This window comes from Rhinolophus ferrumequinum, chromosome 28 (assembly GCF_004115265.2).
Source record: "Rhinolophus ferrumequinum isolate MPI-CBG mRhiFer1 chromosome 28, mRhiFer1_v1.p, whole genome shotgun sequence".
In the NCBI taxonomy this organism is placed as follows: domain Eukaryota; kingdom Metazoa; phylum Chordata; class Mammalia; order Chiroptera; family Rhinolophidae; genus Rhinolophus; species Rhinolophus ferrumequinum.
This window is the reverse complement of record NC_046311.1, coordinates 383,108-404,221: the sequence shown is the minus strand read 5'-3', so window position 1 is coordinate 404,221 and position 21,114 is coordinate 383,108. Positions and strand designations below refer to the sequence as shown.

Genomic DNA, 21,114 nt, shown 5'->3' with positions numbered 1-21,114 from the left:
GCTGGGGATGTTTGGGCAGGACAGTTCTTACTTGTCCCCACTCCTACTTAGGACAGTGCTGAGCCCTGTGGTCATTGTGGCAACCACAGATGCCACCACAAGTTGCCACATACCCCGCTGGGCTGCGAGGTGGTACTGCCCCTGTCCAGGTGCCTTGCCATGCCAGTGGACTTGTGGGTGATTTGGGGTCCTTGTCTGAGCCTAACAGTAACACGGGAGGAGACCCACCACTCAGACATTTGATCAGGTGACCCCATTTCCCACCCAACCTTCAGTGGGGCGCTGTCATAGGAACAGTTCCGGTAGGGAGGGGTTGGCCCAGGGACAGCGGCCCCTTCTGTCCTCACGGCCCCAAGACCGCTGGGGTCTCCCCAGGTCTCTTGGTTGGCTCCAAACCACCGTCAGTACATCCAGTTGTGAACAAACACCTGTTATCTGTTGTGCTACAGATGGTAGAAACATCCCAAGGAAGCTTCACAAAGAAACACAGGAGATAATTTATAGAAATAGCGACTCCAGTGTGAAGTCCAGTGACCCAGAATCCTGAGCCTAAACCCGTTCTTGCTGGTGGACTGAGTTTCCATGTGGGTCTTTACCTCCCACTGATGAAGGCCCTGCCCCGAGGCTCCTATTTTCAGATATGAGCAGCTCCTCTTCCCATTTCCCACTTTTCCTAATCGGGGAAGAGATGGGGCGTTAGGGCCTCCGTCTGGGCCCTGGGGTGGCCGGCAGGGAGAATGGCAGCCCCCCACTTCCCAGCAGTACAGCCGATTCCGGCGTGTTTTCCCTCCTGCCCGGGGAGGGGAGACCGTGTGTTGCCCGTGAGGGATGACTGCTCTGTTGCTCCTCCCCTCTCAGGCCGGCCACAGAAGGAGGAATTTCTGAAGTTGAGGTCATCTCGCAACAAGTAGATGAGGAAACCAAGAGCATTGCTCCCGGGCAGCTGGTGAACTTGGCCTATCGGGACTTGCCCCTGGCCGCGGTCGACCTCTCCACGGCGGGCTCACAGCTCCTGTCCAATCTGGACGAGGATTACCAAAGAGAAGGGTAGGTGCGGGGGCCGGCGTCGCCTGCCTAACTCCCTGGTTTCCGTGGGCCCCTCCGGCGAGGCACAGAGGTTAGAGGTGCTGGGTAAGAAGAGACCAGATGTTCACATCAGGCCTCCAAGGCTCCTTTCTCCTCAGAAAACAGCTTTGGGCACAGAAATTACCTGTCGCTGCTAGACAGCCTTTTCTATGAGGCATTTGCTTAGAACTCAGAGAGTCATACAATTTGTTTAATGGCGTCTGTGCTCCGTCTGTGTGGCCCATCCAAGCCCTGTCTGCACACTGGGAGTCAGGACACCCACAGGGGTCAGGGACCTGCCCAAGATCACAGAGCCATGAGGGGGGCACTCGGACTGCACTGTCCTCTGTCAGCCGGCTCTCAGGGAGGAGGCCAGAAGAAAGTGTGTGCGTCCGGTGACGTGCGAGTCGGTGTGGGGCCTCAGCAGCACTGGGCTGGGAGCTCGGACATGTGACGTGCTGGTCCCTGATTCAAAGGTGTGCCCCCACCTGCTGTTTAGCTTGTCGGTCAGATTGGACGCCTCTGTTCCCCAACCTTCTTTCTCATTCACCTGCTGTGTCTTACAAACCTTTCTGAAGTGAGGGTAGGGTGTCAGAGCCGGATGGCAGGGGAGCTACCCCTGCTCGACACCCTCCTTTTACACGGGGGGAGCTGACAACCAGAAAAGGCAGGAGCAGTCCTAGGGTCCCACCGCAGGTCACCCGTTCCCTACCCTGTCGCTCTTAGCTACAGAAATGTAAACATGGGCCAGGAGCTTTGGAGCCCCTTCTGGGCCAGTCTTCTTCCTCAGGTGATGTAACTATTTTGGAACATGCTGGCTGCTTTGAATATGAAAACGAGGGGTTGCCAGGTTGTTTTAGAAGCCAACGAGAAGCCTGGGCTTGGGTTAAGTTTTCAGAGTTTGGATCCCCTATACTTGTTTCCCATGGGGGGCTCCCTCTTTCCTGAGAGAAATTGCATGACAGTTATGAAATCATACATCTTTTGCAAAAACTTCACCCCGGTGGCTTTCTCTGAAAATAGAATTTTCTCCAAGTGTTTCGCACAGAGTCAGTGGGACATAGAGAAGAAAGGACAGGCAAGCTGGTGGGGAACAGGCTGAGGGGCACCTGGCGGTGGCAGGCTGTCCAGAGCACGGTCAGCCCCAGGGCCTCCATAGGTGCGAAGGGGGCTGGGTCCCTGAGGCGAGGCCCCTGAGCCAGGGCCAGCCATGCGCAGGCGTGCGGCTGTGCAGTCGTGAGGCGCGACTCTTGGCTGGACGCTCTGCTGCTGCCGCCTGGAAATTCTGAGCGGGTTTTGCATAAGCAGCACCTTCCCATGGGCTCTGCAAACCCCGCAGCAGGCTGGTCCTTGTCTGTGCCTCGTCACGTGTCACCGTATCACTGTACTGGTGGCCAAACACGGTACTGGAGCCTGCTAACGCCCCCGTGTGGACTCCTTTCTGAGGCCTGAGCCAGGGGGGCCGCGTTCAGGTTTCCAGTCGGAGGCGAAGGTGGGGAGGAGAAGTGGCAAAGCCCCCAAGGGTGCTGTTGCGGGCATGTCACCCGGCCGGAGCCACAGGCCCCGCCCCATCATTGCCTGTGCTTCTGAATTGGGCCTCTGCCAGGATTCTGCCCTCAGGGAGAACACAAACGAGGTGCGAGGCAGAGAGGCTCCTGGTCTGCTGTGAGCGTCCAAGCGTGCCCTGGAGAGCGGCTCCTGCTGGGGTACAGGAAGGGCTTTGCGCCTGAGCTCTGGCGAGCTCACTTGGCAGCCAGAGGGCTTCCTGGAGGAAGGAAGAGCAGGCCCGGGCCGGAAGCCAGGGAAAAAGGAAGCAAAACAAGCACACTATGAGGGGGGAAAAGCCTCTCCTCACAAGGCTTCTTGGCTCTTGGGACATTTCCTGGGTTTTCCCCCAAATTTCCCCCCGCCCTTGTCCAAGGCCATGCAGAACGACAGCCTTTACAGTTCCTGTAGGTCTCTGAAAAGCTGGGTGTCAGTCATGTCCAATCCACCTTGTCCTATGATGGTGGAATTTTCTTACGGGCAGGAATCTTTTCTGCAGGAAATGAAGAGCCTGGGACCCAGCCGCCCACCGTTCACTACTGTTGAGCTAAGGCTATTTCAGTGTTTTCAAGTTCTCAGAATCTGAGAGTGTTAGAGCTGGCGAAGACTGTAGAACAAAGCGTCTGTTCTCAACATTCTAAGAGGACAGCAGAGTCCAGAGGGAGGAAGGGGCATGCCCAAGGCCACACAGTGACAGTGACAAGCAGAGCCCCTCTCCTGGCTCCTGACCCAGGCCAGCACTGCTGGCTTCCACTTGTCACCGGTCTCTTTCCAACATCACACACGTGGCACATGTGACGCCACTGCTAGGCCACGCCGTCCAATGCTTTTCGCTGTTTGGTGTGCTGCTAAGTCCATTTCCGCCTTTGTCCATGAGCCTGTGGAAAAGGCCCAGTCGCTGTAATGTGGGGGACCCCAGGTGTGGGTGAGGAGCCCACCTTGGCCAATCCCTTTGCCGTTCCCTTGTCCTTCTGATGGACCTGCCTGTGGAACACAGACCACAGAGTCTGCCATCTGCTTCTGTGCCAGGCTGCTCGGGGCTCAGGAATGAAAAGCAGACAATGGGCAGCTTGGTGCTGGTCTTTGTTCGGAGGCCGTGATGAAAGACCAGAGACGGGGTGTGTGGCTTAAACAGCAGAAAGGTGTTTTCTCCCAGTTCTGGGGGTAGGAAGTCAGGGTCAAGGTGCTGACAGGGTTGGTGTCCGGTGAGAGCTCTGTCCTTGGGTTGCAGACGGCTGCCTTCAGGCTGTGTCCTCATGTGGCCTTGCCTCCTGAGCCACGTCTCTTCCTCCTATTAGGGGACACTGATCCTGTCCTGGGGACCCCGCCCCGGCCTCCTCTAAACCTACTGCCTCCCAGAGGCCACACCTCCCAAGTCCATCACACGGAGGCATTAGGGCTTCAGCGTAAGGACTGGGGGCGGGGGGGAGCCAAACATTCGGTCCACAGCAGCACCTCCCAGCCTCAGGGTCTCCACTGTCACCTCGCCTCACAGTCCTCTGTGGTCCTGATGCCCGGGGACTGTTCCAGGTCAGGTCCACTGTCCTCAAGCCCCTGTTGCCCTCGGTAGCTGACCTTCTCCTTCCGAGAAAGTAGAGACAGTCATGTGTGGACTGCACTCACCCTCCGTCCTCTCCTAGGGCTTCCTCGCTTCCTGGGCACTGATTCCCCCCCCACCCGCCTCCTCGTGAACTGAGCTCATCAGTTCCAGCTTCGCCTGTGTCCTCACTCACCCGCATCTTTCATCCTCTCTGCTCTGTGCGTCCTCATCCCTACTGGCTGTCACCGTCTGCTCTGCTCCTCGTGAAAGCCTCATCTACTCCTTTTGGGGTATCATTTCCCAAAACACACTGCTGTTATCCAGTGGGCCGGGATAGGGTGGATGTTAGAGAATCACCCACAATTCACTGCTGCCCCTCAGAAGCCAAGTCTCCATTCATAGCCTTGGATCCAGAATTAGATCTTTCATCCGCCTTTTGACTTTTGTTCGATTTGGGGAAGACCTAGAATATGTCTCCCTTCTCAGCCTGTTTTGTTAATAACTCTGTCGACATGATGCTTTCGCTCTGATGTAGTTTGACTAGTGTCCACTGTCCAGCTTTGTGTTTCCATGGAACCAGAGCCTGGTCTTCATTCTTTGGCATTGCACATCACCCCCATTCAACAGTGGGAAAGTGAGGCACAGAACTGCTTCTCAGTGACCCAGCTGTCCACCTTTGGGAGAGGGACACTGGGTGTGCGGGAGACTAACTCACGGCAGACTCGAAGGGCTACCTTAGCAGCCACAGTGCGTTGCAGGCATGCTGGGTGTGCAGCGTCTGCACTCGCCAGGGGACCAGGAAAGGGAAAATGCAGGAGGGCCCTCGGAGCCCCATGGCCCATAGGAGAGATGGGGTGACAGCAGGAGTGTTGAGACAGGCAGTCCAAGGCAGGGTGGGCACCCCCTTTTACAGAGGCAACTCTGTGCCATAGAGAGTGTTCCCCATCTCTCAGGTGACAAGAGGGTGCAGAGGGGGTCGTGGGAGAGTAGGTGGGATAGTCTTTGTTAACAATATGAAAGTTAAGTAAGGAAGGAAAGCTAGTCAGCCTTTCGTGGTTACTTATATTGCGGGGTTCTGAAATGTCTAACCCGACAGGTCAGGGCCGGACCCCCAGAAGGAGAAGCCTCGAGGAAGGCTGAGTAGACAGAAAGGGCTGTTCACACCTGGGGATGATCCCAGGAGCACATTTCTGACTTCACAGTCAGAGGCAGACGATGAGGCAGAGGGAAGAGCACGCATGTCACGCTATGAAAAGGTCCAGCATAGCAACAGCTTTAAATAAAGACTAAGGTAATTTTAGATACGCCAGCAAACAAAGGCAGGAGGCAGAGAGGAGGGGAGGGAAGGAACCTACTAGGCCGGAGCACAAAATACCCTTCCCTCTCCCGTGTTGTGTCGCTCGGGGCCACTTCCAGAAAGTCTCTGTCCCCAGCCCAGCCAGGCCGGGCCTCACCTCCATGCACCCGCAGCCCTGGCCTGCCTCTGTCAGCGCATTCGTGATGCTGGGCTCTGCTCTCTTCTCACATGTCTCCCCTGGCCGCGGGCTCCCTCAGGGCGGGGCTCAGCTCCTGTAGCTGGGACAGAGGGGCTGCTGAGGAAGGAAGGAATGACGTGAATGGATGCTGAGTGGGTGGGCGAGGCCGCGTTAAGATAAGGGTTAGAAGAAAAGGGAAGTCAGTTCCACTTGGGGGGTGCTGGGGGTGGGGGACTGGCCCCCAGGACCTTTGTGGGGTCAAGGAAGAGCCACAGGGAGGCCCCAGGCCGCTCATGCCCCAGAACTCCAGGCCGCAGTGGTGGCCGGCCCAGACCCCCCGCAAAGTCCCCCTAAAAGAAAGAAAACCAGTCTGCCTCAGAACATGCCCGCCTCAGTACAATTGTAGCATCTTGTTAGAAGAAGGAAAAGCTTTTCGGGGCTCAGGGTTAGAAGGCAGGTTCAGTGCTGCCATGACCTTGCGAGGGCGAAGTCCGGAAACCCATGGCTTGTGAAGTGTTTGTCATTTTTCCCCCAAGGAGGAAAGAGTTAATGAGATTTATTAATCCATTTTCTTGATGCCAATGAGATTTGTCTGTAATCAAGCACCTCCTTTTCCTCTGGCGTACCAGCTGTCCTCGGACCCAGGCTGACCCTGTGACCACACTCTACAATAGGCTCTGGCTTCTAGGAGGATTCTTGGTGCCCCAAACAGGGAATAAAGGTTTGATTCAGATCAAAAAACTTGTCTGGCAAGGACAGGCTAGCCTCTTTCCCACAGTCCAGGAACCGCAAGATTTTTCGTTAAGGCAGGGCATTCACAGATGTTATTTCTCGGCAAAGGAAACTCAGGTCCCCACCTCGTCCCAGGTGCGCATGTGCTGCAAGGGTGACCACTAGGTGGCGGCAGAGCGCCTGTGACCACCTGGGTGGGGTGCTGAGCGCTGCCAGCAGGGGGGCGGGGAGGGGGGGACGGGACACGGACCGTTTAATCCCAAGGCCAGGCCCCCCAAGGAAAGTGAGCTGAATTTATGGGGCCTGGGGGTCCCCAGTCATCGCATATTCCTGGGTCTGTGTGTGCTGCTGTGGCTCCCCTCTTGGAATTGGGTACAAGAACAAAGGGGATGCTTGACAGTGCATTTCCTGTTGTTCTGGTTCTCCCCCCAGAGTGAGAAAGAAGCCCCACCTGCTGTGGGTGCTGGTTCGTGGTCCTCACCAGGGATAGTTCTCTGTGAAGTCCTGCACACGTGAGCTCATTTCCCTCTCCTGCTTTTTTTCACCCCCTCTGTGTTTTGCTTTTCAAGAGTGAGTTAGGGCCAGCAGCTCACGGCACAGTCAGAATTCACTGAGCGGGCTGCAGGCCCGGGGAGGGTGAGGCCCTGCCACCCCCGGTGCTCAGCACCCAGCAACGCGCCTGGCACTTGGGTGCGGGCGGATGTTCATGCCCCTTTCCTGCCTGCCGCCCTGTGCCTGAGCCTCACAGGAGATGAACGTGGCAGCCGCGCGTGGGGCAGCCTTTGCTGGGGCCTTCACCCACGCTGTTTGCTATCATGGGGACCCTGCAGAGGCCCCCGACACTCCCGTCGGGGACTAGGAGACAGGCTCAGACTTTTCAGTCAGTGCTCGGCTAAGACCAGTTGCGACCAAAACCCAACAGACGAAAGAGTCTGGCTTCTCCTCACTGTTTGTCAGCGGAGAACAAAGTTGAAGGAACTGTCTTTTAAAACTAGACGGGTTAACGTTTGTAAAGTGCTCGGAGCAGCTCCTGGTTCACAGTGAGCGCCTTCTTAGTGTTTGTTAAATCAGGAAAAACAAAGCCTAAGTCGGTGCCAGAGGTTGGATTTGAGTCGGCTCATGGCTGTCTTTGACAATGTTTTAATCATCTGGCGTGAACACAGTAAAGGAAGTGAAGTGGGGCCCAGGACCTGATGCTGACAGCTGGCGTGCAGGCCACATGACACCTCAGGAGTGCAGCATCCAGGGCCAGGACCGCTGCACACCCGTGCCAGGGTGGGAACCTGGGGGCCAGGTGTCCTCGATGACGCATCAGTGAGGTTCAGGGGCCCAGACACCCCCTGCGATGTTACGTAGTGTGGTGGCTTTGAGCCCTTTCAGGCAGAGGGCTGGAGTGTTCTCTGGGGGACACCTCTGCAACCCAGTGAGCCTCGGGGCCAGCAGTGCCGCCCACGGTCAGCGCCGGGCAGGCGGGCCATCCCGTGCTCTGGACTTGCATCCCACGCGCTGCCAGATGGCTTCTGACTCACTCCAGGCCCCGCCGTCTGCTCCTTCCTTTGGGGGCTTGTAGGGTGAACATCTCAGTGCAGGCCTGGCAGGGCCTCCACTGGGGACACCATGACTCCACTGCCTGTGAGCACCTTTTGGGACACCTCCAGGGTCTCCGCAGTCCCCACGCTCGAGACTCTGGCCCCTCCCCACAGGTGGCAGCCTGACCACGTAATGCATCGCTGGGTGTGGGGGACGCTGCCTGACAGGGCAGCCACCCGAGCCGCCTCCTTCCAGGCCACTCCCATCGGAAATTTGCCAAAGTTTGTTTCCACATTCTAGGAGTATTCTCTCAAGCTTTGATCAAGACACCTAAGAAAAGAAAGCAGAAGACGTCAAGGCACCTAGCCTCCCTTCCCACCCAGGACTTTTCTGCGGCCTCAGGAGTGACTAGTGGAACTGTGAGGTAGATCACTACCTACCTGCTGGGAGCTGCCATCTGCTTGTTGGTATTTGGGCCTTTGGCAGCCCAGGTGGCCTCCTGGGGCGGCTCCTCCTGCTACACCCAGATATGAACTTGGGAAACACCTGCCCTCTGCTGGCGGAGCCAGGGATAGCACCACCCCCAGGGCTTGGATGGTCTGGATGCGGAAGAGACCTTCTCTGATTCAGGAGGCTTGCGGATTTCCCTGGGGCCCAGTAAGCCCCTTCAATCATCATTTAACCACGCAGGGGTGTTGTGGACCTGGACGCATTCTGTTGTTTCAGCTAAAACAGTCTCCTAGGGATGTCTGAGCCATTGGAATTTCAGAGAACATTTTGCCAGCAGCCTAGGGTTTGCAAACACCAGGCCCACCAAAAGGCCTGCTGCTTCTGTCCTGGAGCCTTGGGCCACGGTCCTGCTTCACGTTGCTGGGCCCCTGGCTGCGTTCTCAGATCATGGGTAAGGAAACTCTTGGCACCTAAACACGGGCTGTTCAACATGATCCCATCCCCGGCAAACGGCCTGCACAGCTGCCTCTTTTATTTATAACTGCAAATATGCTTGGCTCAAATTTCTGGTGACAATGAAATGGCATCAGTTTTAGGGGCCACAGACAATTGGACTGGGTTTTAGAGCGGATGTGGAATCGGAACTGGGTCTCCTTTGTGACCTGGCCATGACAGGGAGAAGGTGGCAGGACCTGGGCTGGAACCCCAGGTGAGAAGTGAGAAGGATTAAAATAGGGCCAAGCAGAGGGCAGCAGGAATGTCACCTCGTGGGGAGAGAAAGTGGGGGAGTAGGTGAGATAGCTGAATGCATCAGGGGAGGAGGTCAGCTGAGTGGTGACAGCCTAAGAGATCTTACAATTCGAAGGGTCCTTCATGCACAAAGCAGCACAGCCGACAGCACCTGTGGGCAGCCGCCTCTGGCTTCCCTGGGCTCCGTCTGGGGAAGCCTGGCTGCCCCTCTGAGCTCCAGGTAGAGGCTGCTCGCTGCTCCTCCCAAACACACAACCTCGCCTTCTTGTGGACGCTCATTCCCTGACACTGCCGCTCGCCCTGTGTCCCCCGGTTCTTCTGCTTCCTGACCAATTTGTAGCCTCCTCTAGACCCGCCTTTTGTGCGTTTAGGGTTGCCAGGTTTAGCAAGTAAGAATACAGGATGCGTAGTTACATTTGAATTTTGGACAAACAGTGAATACATTTTTTAGTGTAAGTATGTCCTACATACATAGTGTTTGGGACATACTTATGCTAGAATATTGGTCACTGTTTATCTGAGATTGAACTGGATGCCCGTGTTTTATCTGGCAGCCCGCTGAGCTCTGCATGGTGTCAGCCTCTGGCTTGCAGGTTGGCCCACGTGAGCCTGTGAGACAGTACAGAGGTGACTGTGCAACAGACTTGGAAACTCGCCGCAGTGAGCCAGGAAGGCATTCGTCAAGGGCCTTTGCACCCTGGGCCCCGCTGTGCTCTGTCCCCCCATTTCCTGCTTGTCCTTCACGAGGACCCTCTCTTCTTCCGGCCTGGCTGGTCTCCTTGTCCCAGGCCCCCACTGTCAGGCCACTATGGCGGGCCAGCCGTCATAGAATCGAACGCGGTCCCTGAACGGGGGGTGAGGATGAATGAGAAACACAAATGTGTTCGGGAGGACTGGTGCTCCAAAGCGTCACCAGCCCCGAGTTTATTGTGCTCATGCCTTATATACCAGTAATCTCAAGGTTGCGCGCAAAGCAAATTCCATGAAAATCGCTTTGTGCAACAAATTAGACATACCTATCAGCACATCCTGTTCTGCCGACACACATAAGAACATCTTGAACTCCCCTGTCCTTGACCCATTGTTCCTCCAGAGAGGGAGCATGATATGCTTGCAAGCTTCCTTGCAATCGGCCTCCCACAGGCCACGTGGGGCTCACATCAGCCCCCTCCCTCCTTATCCAAAGTGCCTTCCTCTTTTTCCATCACCTGCGAAATCTGTCCTGGGACCAGCTTCCAGAGGCTGGGGCTGAACCCCAGTCTTTGCGTTCCCTCAGAACCGACGACAGTGCCTCTCATTCCTAGAGATCTTAGGAAACATCCAGAAAGACTTGACTTAAGACCATTTCCTGCCAGGTTGCTTGAAGCGCCGTGACCTTTGTCCCACCTTCCAACAGCTGGGGGCTCCTTCAAGCTTCGCTGGATGGATTGTGAGGAAGAAATCTCCTTGAAGCACTCACATTATTCCTCGGGGAGAAGGGAGCGCGTCACACAGCAGAGCCCCCTCCCAGTGATGCCCTTGGGGTTTTGGGGGGTGGGCATTAGGCTCCAGCAGACTGCTCCCTGTGGACGGGAAGGACGGGTTGCCCAGTGTTTGGGCCGTTGAATATTTTAGCAGCAGCAGCAGCAGTTCATGTCAGCTACACGGTGCTTTAGAGGTCACATCCATTCTCGCCATTAACCTTCAGTAGCCATAGGGGTTAGAAGGTCCTGCAAAAGGGAAGCCTGAGGCCCAGAGCACTGATGTCCCGGGAGCTGAAGGCAGAGCCAGACACATGACCCCCCAGACTGGCACTCTGTCTGCTCCTTCAGGACATCTGACGCCTCAGCGAGCCAGTCAGCTCTGACCTCAGCACCCCAGGCCCGTTACAGGCACCCCTTTTCCCAGGATCTTGTGTTCTAAAGGGAGTGGGTCAAATGCCCTAGGAGACCCACCCAGCTGAGAGGTTCTGTACCTCCTCCCCCGTCCAAAGCTCCTCAGGAGAGAGTTTGTCCTTGTAACCTCATCTCTACCTGTGAAGGTTCCAGGTCATCTAGTCAGGGTTCCCAAAAGATGGTCCATGGCACACTAGTCCTGCCAGACGCTGTGTGCCGTGGTCTAGCGAGTTTGGGCAACACGGATGCCAAAACCCCTTTTGGAGCACGATGGTGCAGAATAGCGTGTTAGGGCACAGAAAGGTCCCACAGAGAAAGTTATTCACATTCTTTTGTTTGCCCCACTTTTGCAAACCTTACCCAACCACAGAAACCTTTTATCAGCATTCTGGGAAATGAGCATTTCGTACCAGTGACTTTGAGAAACAGGGATCTAGTTCAGATTTTTCTGTGTAGCTGAACACACTGAAAAGTCCTTCCTTCCTTCCTTCCTTGCGCATTGATCAGAGGTTAGCGGGGTGTCCTCAGCGCAGAGCCTGTGAGGTTGTGAGGCTGCGCCGAGCATAATACTCCCAGCCCGTGTTCACGGCCCACTCACCATGCAGCCAGGTTCCCCACTACGCTTTACAAGGAGCCCGCAAGATGTGGCCTTCACACCCTTTCTAAATGAGGAGACTGAGGCACCGGGAGGGGTGGCATGTCGCCAGGTCAGCCTTCATACTGAGTCCAGCCCTTCACGAGCTGTGCTTCTCTTTGTGACTGTGCCCCCTGGACTCTTGCTCAGGATGTTTCACGGGGAAGCGTGGGGTGGGAGGCGTGCCGTGGGTTGGAGCAGGGCCGAGGCGGGATGGCCCTTCTCAGCGTCCTCTCCACTCGTGTCCCCACAGGTCCACCTGGCTGAAGCCGTGCTGTGGGAAGAGAGCGGCCGTGTGGCAGGTATTTTTGCTCAGTGCCAGTCTCAACAGTTTCCTGGTAGCCTGTGTAATATTGGTGGTGATTCTCCTGACTCTGGAACTTCTAATAGATATAAAGCTTCTCCAGTGTGAGTAGCAAGAGAGCCCCGTATGCAAATATATGTGACGTTAGTATTCAGTGCGCATCCGCCAGGGGTCCCCAGCCAGCAGGGGCCTCTTCCCCCTCCGGGTCACCTCCAGGGAGGGCATCTGGCGGCTTCTCTCTCTGTCACCCCAGCACCAGTTTGCCCCTCTGTGCCCAATGTGGCCATGTCTGTGCCCTCAGCATTCCACGATCCAAACCTGATGAGATCACAAATACCGGGGACCTGTGTATGTACTTTTCATTGTTCGCACTGGAATTTTTCAGGTTGGAATTTCTGTAGTTTAGAGTTCCCGTGTTTCACCTTGTCGTAACTAATGACAGACAAGGTGACAATGAGATTCCTTGTACTTGTGTCCAGGGGACATGGTCGGTGTCACTCACGTAGAAGGTGCCAGTTCAGAAAGCACTTTCCCGTACATCTGACCCTTGCAGCACCCCTGTGGGACAGGCAAGGCTGATGTCGCCCCAGTTTTTAGACAAGGGACTTGGGAGGAGTTAGCGTCTCCCTGAGGTGACAGGGGCTGGAGCGGGACGAACGGCCGCCAGGCCCGCAGGCGTTCATCATGGCAGCCAGTGGCTTGTCTGTGCCTCGCTGTCCGTCTGTACGTCGTGGCGCCATGCCTGTCAGCGGAGGGCCCACTGCCCCCACCCTTGCAGACCCCTGTTTGGTGCAGTGGGGGGAGGGTTAAGACTCTTGGCTTTGGATGAGTGAGTGGTTCTGTAGAGCCCCTGGTTCCCACATTTCCCCAGCGCGGAAGGTGGATCGTTCAAGTGCAGAACAGAGAGAGGAAAGTGTTGGTCCTCCCACCAGGGGTTTCCTCCTGCCGTTGGCTACCTGAGGACCGCAGGTCTAGCCCCCGAAGCCGTCAGTTGTCTTGGACCTGTTTTCTCAAGTGTCCCCAGTCCCTTTACTGCAGCCTCTGTATTCAGGGTTCCTCCCGTGTCCCACCAGCCTTCCTGACTCTAACAGGATGACGGGAGCTCAGGGGGCTTTTGTCTGCTCAGCCTCGCTGGTTCTGTGCAGCTGGTGGCTCCTCAGTTCCAGTGAAAGTATCTTTAGGCATAAAGTGAGCAGCACTGATTTTGCACTCAGCCTGACTCCCCTTAAACTGTGCTGTGTACTTTCCCTCCCACACACACGCCTGCCGTTCACGAGGCCTGACCGTAGGTGTCCTTGTTTCCCTGTGGTGGGCTGTGCTCGGCGCTCGGCGCTTGGGCTGTGGCAGGCATTGAACAGGACTGAGAACCCAGCCAACACTGGCATTTTCTCTAAAATTAAGTATCCAGGAGATGGATTTTAGTGGGAGATCCAATAACAGCTCATAAAAGGCATCTTAAATTCCATAAAATGCACAATCACAGATTTATTGCTCTTCTAAAGCAAACCGTAAAAAAGGCACAGGAATTCATTTGAGAAATTACGGGGAGAGTTTATGTTTTCAGACTCATCTGGAGGTCCTCTCAGAGTCACACAGGACTCGGCCTCGGTTCCCAGTAGCGTTCGTATCATGGTGTCTCCTGAGTCGTCTTTTAAGGGTCAGATTGGCCCCAATGCCAGGGGACCCGTAGTTCTCCCCTCCCATGCTCCAGGACCTGGTTTCTGCCACCCCCAGGCTTCCCCGATCAGAGCTCTGGGGGAGGCTGTGCAGCTGGACCAGCCCCCTGACGGCCCTGGGCCTTTTCCTTTGGCCCCCAGGGGACTCTGAGCAGCGCTGCCACGGCTGGGCTGGAGCGAGGCAGGGCAGCGTGTTCTCAGCAGCACGCCTGTGCCCTGTTTGGCCCCACCGCCCCAGATACCCTGCCAGTATCCCCTCAGGTTGTCTTCCGGGGAATTCCCTGCCACCCACTCTCCATCCAAGCCCACCTGCCCAGTCCTGGGCTCCAGCACCCTGCTTTGGGCCCTCCAGCTGCTACGCTGTGTCCTCCTCGTGTGGGAGGCCGGCTGTGGCTTCTGGAGCTAGTGCCTTCACTCTGAGGAGGAGGGCGGGCGGGACTGTCAGTGCCGCCCTCCCCACCGACGCTGTGGTGTCTGGGAGGCCGTGGGGCAGACCCCAGCCGCTTGTGCTGTCCCTCCGGACGCCTCTCCGGCCCTCTCCCAGCCGCTCTCTGAAACACCTGCCCGACACGGCCAACTCCGCACTCACTGTTCAGAATGAAAAGTCAGTGAGCTCCTTGCTCCCACTGGCCTCTCGGGGGGAGAGTTATGGTGGGGTCCCCAACAGCCCATCTTGACCTGACACGCAGCCCGCCCAGGTCCAAAAGCCACGCTGTCTCTTTAGGCCCCTCTGGAGATCCCCTTTCAGGGAGGACACAGCCCATCGAGGCTTAAGAGCTGAGCTGGACTCAGGAGATGGAGGGAGGCCTGGCGTGCCCGGCTCACCCCCATCGCAGACACCCCTGAAAGGTGCCCTTGGTATTCTCTGGCCCGATGTCATCCAGATGAAAGGTTCACATAATCGTCTGGGTCCCAGAGGCTGGGCAGCCCCTGTACTGAAGCACCTGAGTCCCCGCTGCTAAGTGGGCCCCCGTTTCTGTGTCGTTGCAGTTCCCAGTGCATTCCAGTTTGCTGGTGTGATTCACTGGATCAGTCTGGTCATTCTCTCCGTGTTCTTCTCAGAGGTAGGTAAGGCTGGCCTGCGACCCTCTCTTCAGGGCAGCCGGTCCTGGGGACACCAAGCTTTATTCTCTGATATTCACGAGTGTCAGGCCCTCTGGGCCCCCTCCAGGCTACAGAGAGTGGGACGCAGTACAGGAGACGGGGGTCGTACACACAGAGGGACATCCCCTCAGGGAGGCCGGGCCCCAGCAGGTGACCCTGAGCCGAATCCCAGAGGGAGAGCAGGTATGGTCCAGGGTGGGCTGGGCCCAGGCCTGTGAGGGTGACACTGAGTAGGACGTCGTGGGGAACAGCGTGTGGTTCATGTGGCCAGTGCAGAGCCGGGGGAGACGGAGCCTGGCGGTGGGGAGAGCAGTGCGGACGCGCGCACACACATGCACATACAGCTCACACGCACACACGCACGCACAGCTCACAGACTCGCAGACGCACAGCTCACATGCACACAGGTGGCGTCCGCAATCCCGGGTGTGCGTGGAGCGTGTGGGCCTGGCAGCAGTCGTGCAGCACAGGATGTTGTCCTGCAGCCCGTGGAGTGGGCAGGCGACAGGCAAGCCTGAGCTCACACTGCGGGGGCAGGTCGGGGGGTGTCCCAAGCAGCTCGTGGACGTCATAGCTCCGGAGGCGCCTCAGCCTCCCGCAGAGCCTTCTCCCAGCCCGCTGCCCCTTTGAGGGGCTTGCCCTCCCCAACCCCTTGTCTCCCTCACTGCAGTCCCCTCCCACCGATACGTGGGCCGCAGCCAGATGTTCCCTTCATGCAAATCTTGGAAAATGTGCTGTGTATCTGTGGCTGCCAACAAAAATGTTTAATCAGTTGCTGAGGTTCTTCCCGCAGTCCCTCGGCTTCGGTTTTATTGGTTTTGCAGAATTTATTACCCAGTGTTAATTTGGTATTCCCTTCCTGTCACTGCCGGAGACAAGCCACCTGAAACAGACAAGCCCCTGAGCCGAGGAATGTCAGCCTCAGACCCCCCCCCCGCCCCCGCTCCCACATGCACCCAGCTGGGGAGGGCTGGGGCTTCCACGGGCTCAGTGGGGAGAGCAGGAGGGCTGGGAGAATGTCTGCACCCCTGACCTTGGACCTTGTCGGAGACCGTGAAGCAGTATCAGGGGTAATGGGTAACGGGAGCCCTGCCTGAGCTGCGGGGCTGGTACACGGGGACCTCCTGAGGAGGCAGGCCAGCTTCCACATCTCGGGTGTCCAGGACCCGGGACTGGAGCGCTCTCGTACAGCCTCCCCCCACTCCCATCCCCAGGGTGTGGGGATGTGTGAGGGCTCCTCTAGTGAGAAGGCTCAGGGTGCAGTGCATCAAGGCTTCTTTCAACACCAGCTCTCCGGGCCACCTCCTCCCCGGTGCCTGGTTCCGGGGGCGCCTGGCCGCTGCATTGCCTGTGCCGTGTGCCCAGCGCAGGCCGCTGCCAAAGCCACCTGAGCCAGGACCTTGTCCTACAGCAGCCGCCACCCTGACGTTCTAGATCAGTGAGGGCCCCTCTCCTGCCGCCGCCCCCTCCCAGGGGTCCCCGGTGAGCTCAGTCGTCAGACACAGGGCGGGAGGTGGCTCTGCGTCCCCTCGATGCCTGATGTCACAACAGGGAGCCAGTTGGGTCACTGAGTTTTTGCATGGCCTTGGGGACGTCATCGCCTGTCCCTGTGCCTTGGCTCGCCCAGCTTCCCATGAGGGAATTGGGCCTGTCCTGGGGGCTGCCTTGGTGACAGTGAATTGCTGTGAGTTACTGTGAGTGGTTCATGGAAGGTGACCGGGGTCGTGTAGGGCCACCCGTAATGTCCTCGGGGTGAGGAAACCGCTCCGGGAGGCAGCGGCATTGGAGTGAGTTGCTGATGTTAGGATCAGTCATTCGTGCCCGCTTTTGTGAGGTCGCACTGTGCCCTGTGCCGGGCGTTAGGGCCGAAGGGGCTCAGTGTCTCCTGAGCCGTATGGGGGCCAGGCAGGCAAGCACCACAAGGTCCGGTGAAGTGCCACGGAGGGTGGCGGTGTCCCAGGGAAGAGGCCTTGGGCCAGGGCGTGTGGCAGAGCTCCCTGGAGGTGACATTGGAGCCAGGACAGGAGGATAGGAAGGCTTTCAGCAGGTAGGGAAAGGGGGGGGCCTGCTGGGCAGCGCACAGGCCAAGCTGCGGCGACAAGGAAAGCACCACACAGCACAGGCAGCGTTCAGGTCTGTCCCCCACAAGGACCGCTTGGTACGCAGGTGACGCCGGCGTGGTGGGGACCCAGGATGCTCCATCATGCTGCCCAGCCCCCCTAGTTAGAAGCAGCTTAGCACCAAAGCTGTGCACCCACAGCCTAGTGTTTGGGGAGAGGAAAAGAGGAGGATGAATTGTGCTTCTGCTCACAAGTCCTTCGCCAGAGAGCAGCTGCATGGCCCCTGCTGGACGCAGGGAAGGCTGGGACGCGGCGTGTCTAGCTGGGTGGCCGTGCCAAAGCCAGCAACTGTATAAGAAGGGAAGAGAGATGGGAGAGGGAGTCACGGACAGGCTGTCACAGGCAGTGTCGAGGCAAAAGGAGACAGAGCTTGTGTGTTTATATTTGCAAGTGGTTTGTGGTGTGACTGGTGCAGATGACCCTGGAGAGGGAGGCCGGGTCTGAGCTTCATTCCGGGGCATTTGGAGCATCTTCTGTACGTCCTAGGAGCATTGAGGGTATGGAGCGAGGGGCTGGCACGATAGTGGGCACTCAGGGGTGGGGAGGGCACCGAGGGTGGTGAGGACGGTGTCCCGTATTGGCCAGGACACCGAGTTCCGGAGCCCCCCCTGGGGGCGGGAGTGGAGCAGTAATTGGAACTTCCTGTCTCGTCCTCTCCTCAGACTGTCCTCCGGATTGTGGTGCTTGGCATCTGGGATTACATCGAGAACAAAATAGAGGTAAAGACCAGTGCCCGCCCCCCCAAACCACCCCCACCCCGAACGCTGGGAGCTGCTGCCATCCCACCCATCCCAGGCTGGGAGCCGGCCAAGAAGGGCGCTCAGTCCCCCAGTGGACGCAGGGGTGTCCAGTGTGGGCGGGTGGGGAGCACAGGCTGAGGAAGTGCCCAGACATCTACGTGACCCCCGCAAAGTTCTGCAGAGTTTTAACTTACTCTTGAATCGTCTGGGAAGCTGTGAAGTATGTTTGAAAGCACGGAAGTGCTCTCTGCGGTGGCCCTGTGGTCAGAGGGCTGAGTGGGGCGCTGAGCGCTTCTCATGTTTCTCAGAGCGGACGCGGCGGCCGGCTCGTCACACAGGCCCAGCCGCCCGCCCCGTGGCCCACTCCCGCCTCAACTCCCGCGTGTTGTTAGCTTCCAGCTGGAAGCAGACAGAGGGCCTGCCCTGAGGTGTGGCAAAGGCCAGCCTGGAGCAGTACATGGCAGGTCAGGGCCCGGCCCAACGTCACAGGCGGGACCTGTCCCCTGCCTCCCCCGCCAATACTCCCCATGGGTAGAGACAAGCTGAGGCTCTGTTCTCCGGCTTCCTACCCCAGGGGAGGGGCCTGCAGGCCCCGCCCGAGAAGAGGAGGGACGAGACCTGCCGGAAAGTGCTCAGGAGCACGTCTGGGGAGGGCAGGGGGGCAGCCAGGGCGGGGGCGGGGGGTGACGGGCACACAGGAGGCGGAGGTGGCCAGCACCAGCTCCTCTGCCTCCCATGGTCCTGGTTGGGGACATTCAGCCCGGCCCTGGGCACTGAGGGCCACTTTCTGTCCCAGGTGTTTGATGGCGCTATAATCACCCTGTCCTTGGCCCCGATGGTGGCGTCCACTGTGGCCAACGGGCCCAGAAGTCCCTGGGATGCCATCAGCCTCCTCATCGTGCTGCGGATCTGGCGGGTGAAGAGGGTCATTGATGGTAAGTGGCCGGAAGGAGTCATTGGGGAGGCCTGGTGACAGGTGTCAGCTCCAGACACCGGCGCTCAACTGAGAGGCGAGTTTCGGGGTTGCCCAGCCAGCATTGGGGTGGCCGGTGCAGACTCAGGCGCGGAGAGAACCAAGCCCATGGCTGCTCATTCCGTGCCAAGTGTTCAGGAACCGCTCACGCACTGCCCGGATGCCACACGAAAACACGAGGTCAGAGATCACGATGAGTCCATCGTGACCACCACTGGCCTGTGTGGCACCCCTTCCCCCAGGAGCTGGTGGCAGGGCCTGCCGCCTGGAAAAGCAGGTCTTCGTGGCTGAGTGCTTTGATTCCCACCCACCACCTGCAGACTCCCCGGCTTTGTCCAGGTCACCGGTCATGTATCGCTCCCTGCAGGGTCTGTCTCACCTGTGTCCACCAAGGACAAGCTGGGTGCCCCCAAGTCTGTCAACCTGAAAACAGCCAGGGTCAGTGGGAGCTGCTGGCATGGGTGGCGTTCAGCTCTGGCTTCCTTTAGCTCAAGTCATGGAGGCCCCCGTTTCTGGTCCCACTCCTACAGCTCTGGTCACACAGGCCCCCATTTCCGGTCCAAAGCCACCCGTGGCCCAGAGAGGCTGCTCTGGTGCCAGCATCACAACAGGCTTCAGCCAGTAGGAAGAGACAGGTCACAGGAAGAGCCAGCCGCCTTTTCTTTCAAACATTGTTACGTAGTTCACACACCACAAAACTCACCCATTTAAAATGCACAACTGAATGGTGTTTAGTAAATTTATAGACTTGTGTGAGTATCACCCCAAACTGAGTTTAGAGCATTTACATGACTCCCGAAAAACACCCCACACCCAGTGGCCAGCAGCTCCCGCTCCCCCCTCAGCCCTGGTCGACCATGAGTGTCCTGTGTCTCAGCCGTTTCCTGCCAGTGGGGTCCGGTGCTCTGGGGCCCCCTTCACTCGGCGTGTGGGAGGGTGGCCGTGCTCCGCTGTGCGACACACCGCATTGCCTGCATCGACCGTCAGTGCACATTTCGGTTGTTTGCGTGTCGGCTGCTGTGAACTCTGGTGTCCGGTTCCTGTGTGGACGTGTGTTTGCATCTCTTAGGTTCCTGGCAGTGCCATTGCTGGGCTCTGTGGTCACTGTTAGTTTCACATTTTGGGGAACTGCCAGACTGTTGTCCAAAGTGGCTGTGGCGTTTTCCACGCCCAGGGCCAGTGTGAGGATCCTGGCACGCCCTGCTGCCCTCTAAGGAGGCTTCTGGAAGCTCCTGCACGACACCCCAGCGTGATCTTGTGGCTGCAATAGAGACTGGAAAGCAGTTCCAGGCAGCCGTGCACACAGCTGATCGAGGGTCTGTCACTGTGGGCAGGAGGCAGGCAGACACTGCCTTGGGTACCGTGGGTGAGAAGTCGAGCCCTCTCTTGCCTCTGGGTGCTCTCAGGCCCTCAGCCCTGCCCCCAGGTCCTCCCAGAGTGCACCTGGGCCCGGACCTGCCGCTGGCTGAGCGTGGGGGCCGACCCGTGCCCGGCCTCGCTCTTCACGGCTGCTCTGTCTTCCAGCGTACGTGCTGCCCGTGAAGGTGGAGCTGGGCATCCTCATCCAGCAGTACGAGAAGGCCAAGGTCGTCCAAGACGAGCAGCTGGAGAGGCTGACGCAGCTCTGCCAGGAGCAAGGGGTAAGACGTGGCAGCTTCTGCTGCTGCCCACTTCTGTCCAGGGCTGAGGACACTGCTGGTACCTGAGGCCACAGGGGCCCCGAGGTCAGGGAGCCCCTCCCGTCCCTTGAGGGTCACGAAGGGAACCTGAGGCCTAGAGGGGGAAATGCGTCGCTAAGGTCACTCTTGCCCAGCCAGACATGACTCAGCCCCGACACCCAGGCCCAGGTTGTTTTCACCACATGACCGGTCGGCTCTCGAAGCTGATCCAGCTGTGTTACCAACTCAGTTCATGAGCCATGGCACAGTGGTCTCTGAAGCAGGGGTCAGATTCTGTCTGCTGAGGCTGCTGGGACGGTCACCACCCAGGACCCCTGCCACTCCGCTCCGAGAGGTGTTAGCATTGCCTGCTGCCCTCCAGGGGCCGTGCTCTGCACACGCGGGCGCTGGGCAGTCATGGGGGAGGGGACTGTCAGGGCCAGGCCTGGCCCCCGGCTCCATCCCCCACCTCAGCCAGGCCACGCCAGGCCCCTGCGCTCAGTGCTTTGCTGCTCCCATGTGAGTGGGGCACGTCGCCCCTGCTGCAGGAGCTTGGAGAGGGCCACCAGGGTCTCAGCAGGCACGGACAGCGGGCCCTGCAGGAGGACTGCACAGCTCTGTGGAAACAGCCTCCCGTTCGGGGCATGTGCTGCTTCCAGCTGTGCAAGGTGGGCACCCACGGGGGGCCCTGCCAGCAAGGGCGGGTGCGTGTGTGGCAGGTGAGCCATGGCTGGGCCTCTGCAGGGCTCCGGGCACCCACTTCACAGCCGGGCTCCCTCCCCCCGGTGCCGCTCCCCCAGGGCAGGCCTGGCACCCCAGCCCAGCACCCCTATGTTGTGGGTCCCTTCAACCCCAACCTCTCACAGCTGCAGGCACTGGAGTAGGTAGGAAGCCTGTGGAATGTCCCTAAAAGTGATCCTCTAGGAATACGCTAGCAGTGTCAT

General features: G+C 58.3%; 1 protein-coding gene across 1 annotated transcript in view; it reads left to right on the top strand.

Moving 5' to 3' along the window:
* TMEM266 (transmembrane protein 266) overlaps positions 1–21,114 on the top strand; it is a 60,908-nt gene that overhangs the window by 16,816 nt on the left and 22,978 nt on the right. Inside the window, 6 exon segments of the mRNA XM_033099956.1 lie at positions 859–1,047; positions 11,849–12,003; positions 14,566–14,639; positions 17,462–17,518; positions 18,336–18,474; positions 20,037–20,152. Coding sequence (XP_032955847.1) covers positions 859–1,047; positions 11,849–12,003; positions 14,566–14,639; positions 17,462–17,518; positions 18,336–18,474; positions 20,037–20,152 — 730 coding nt within the window.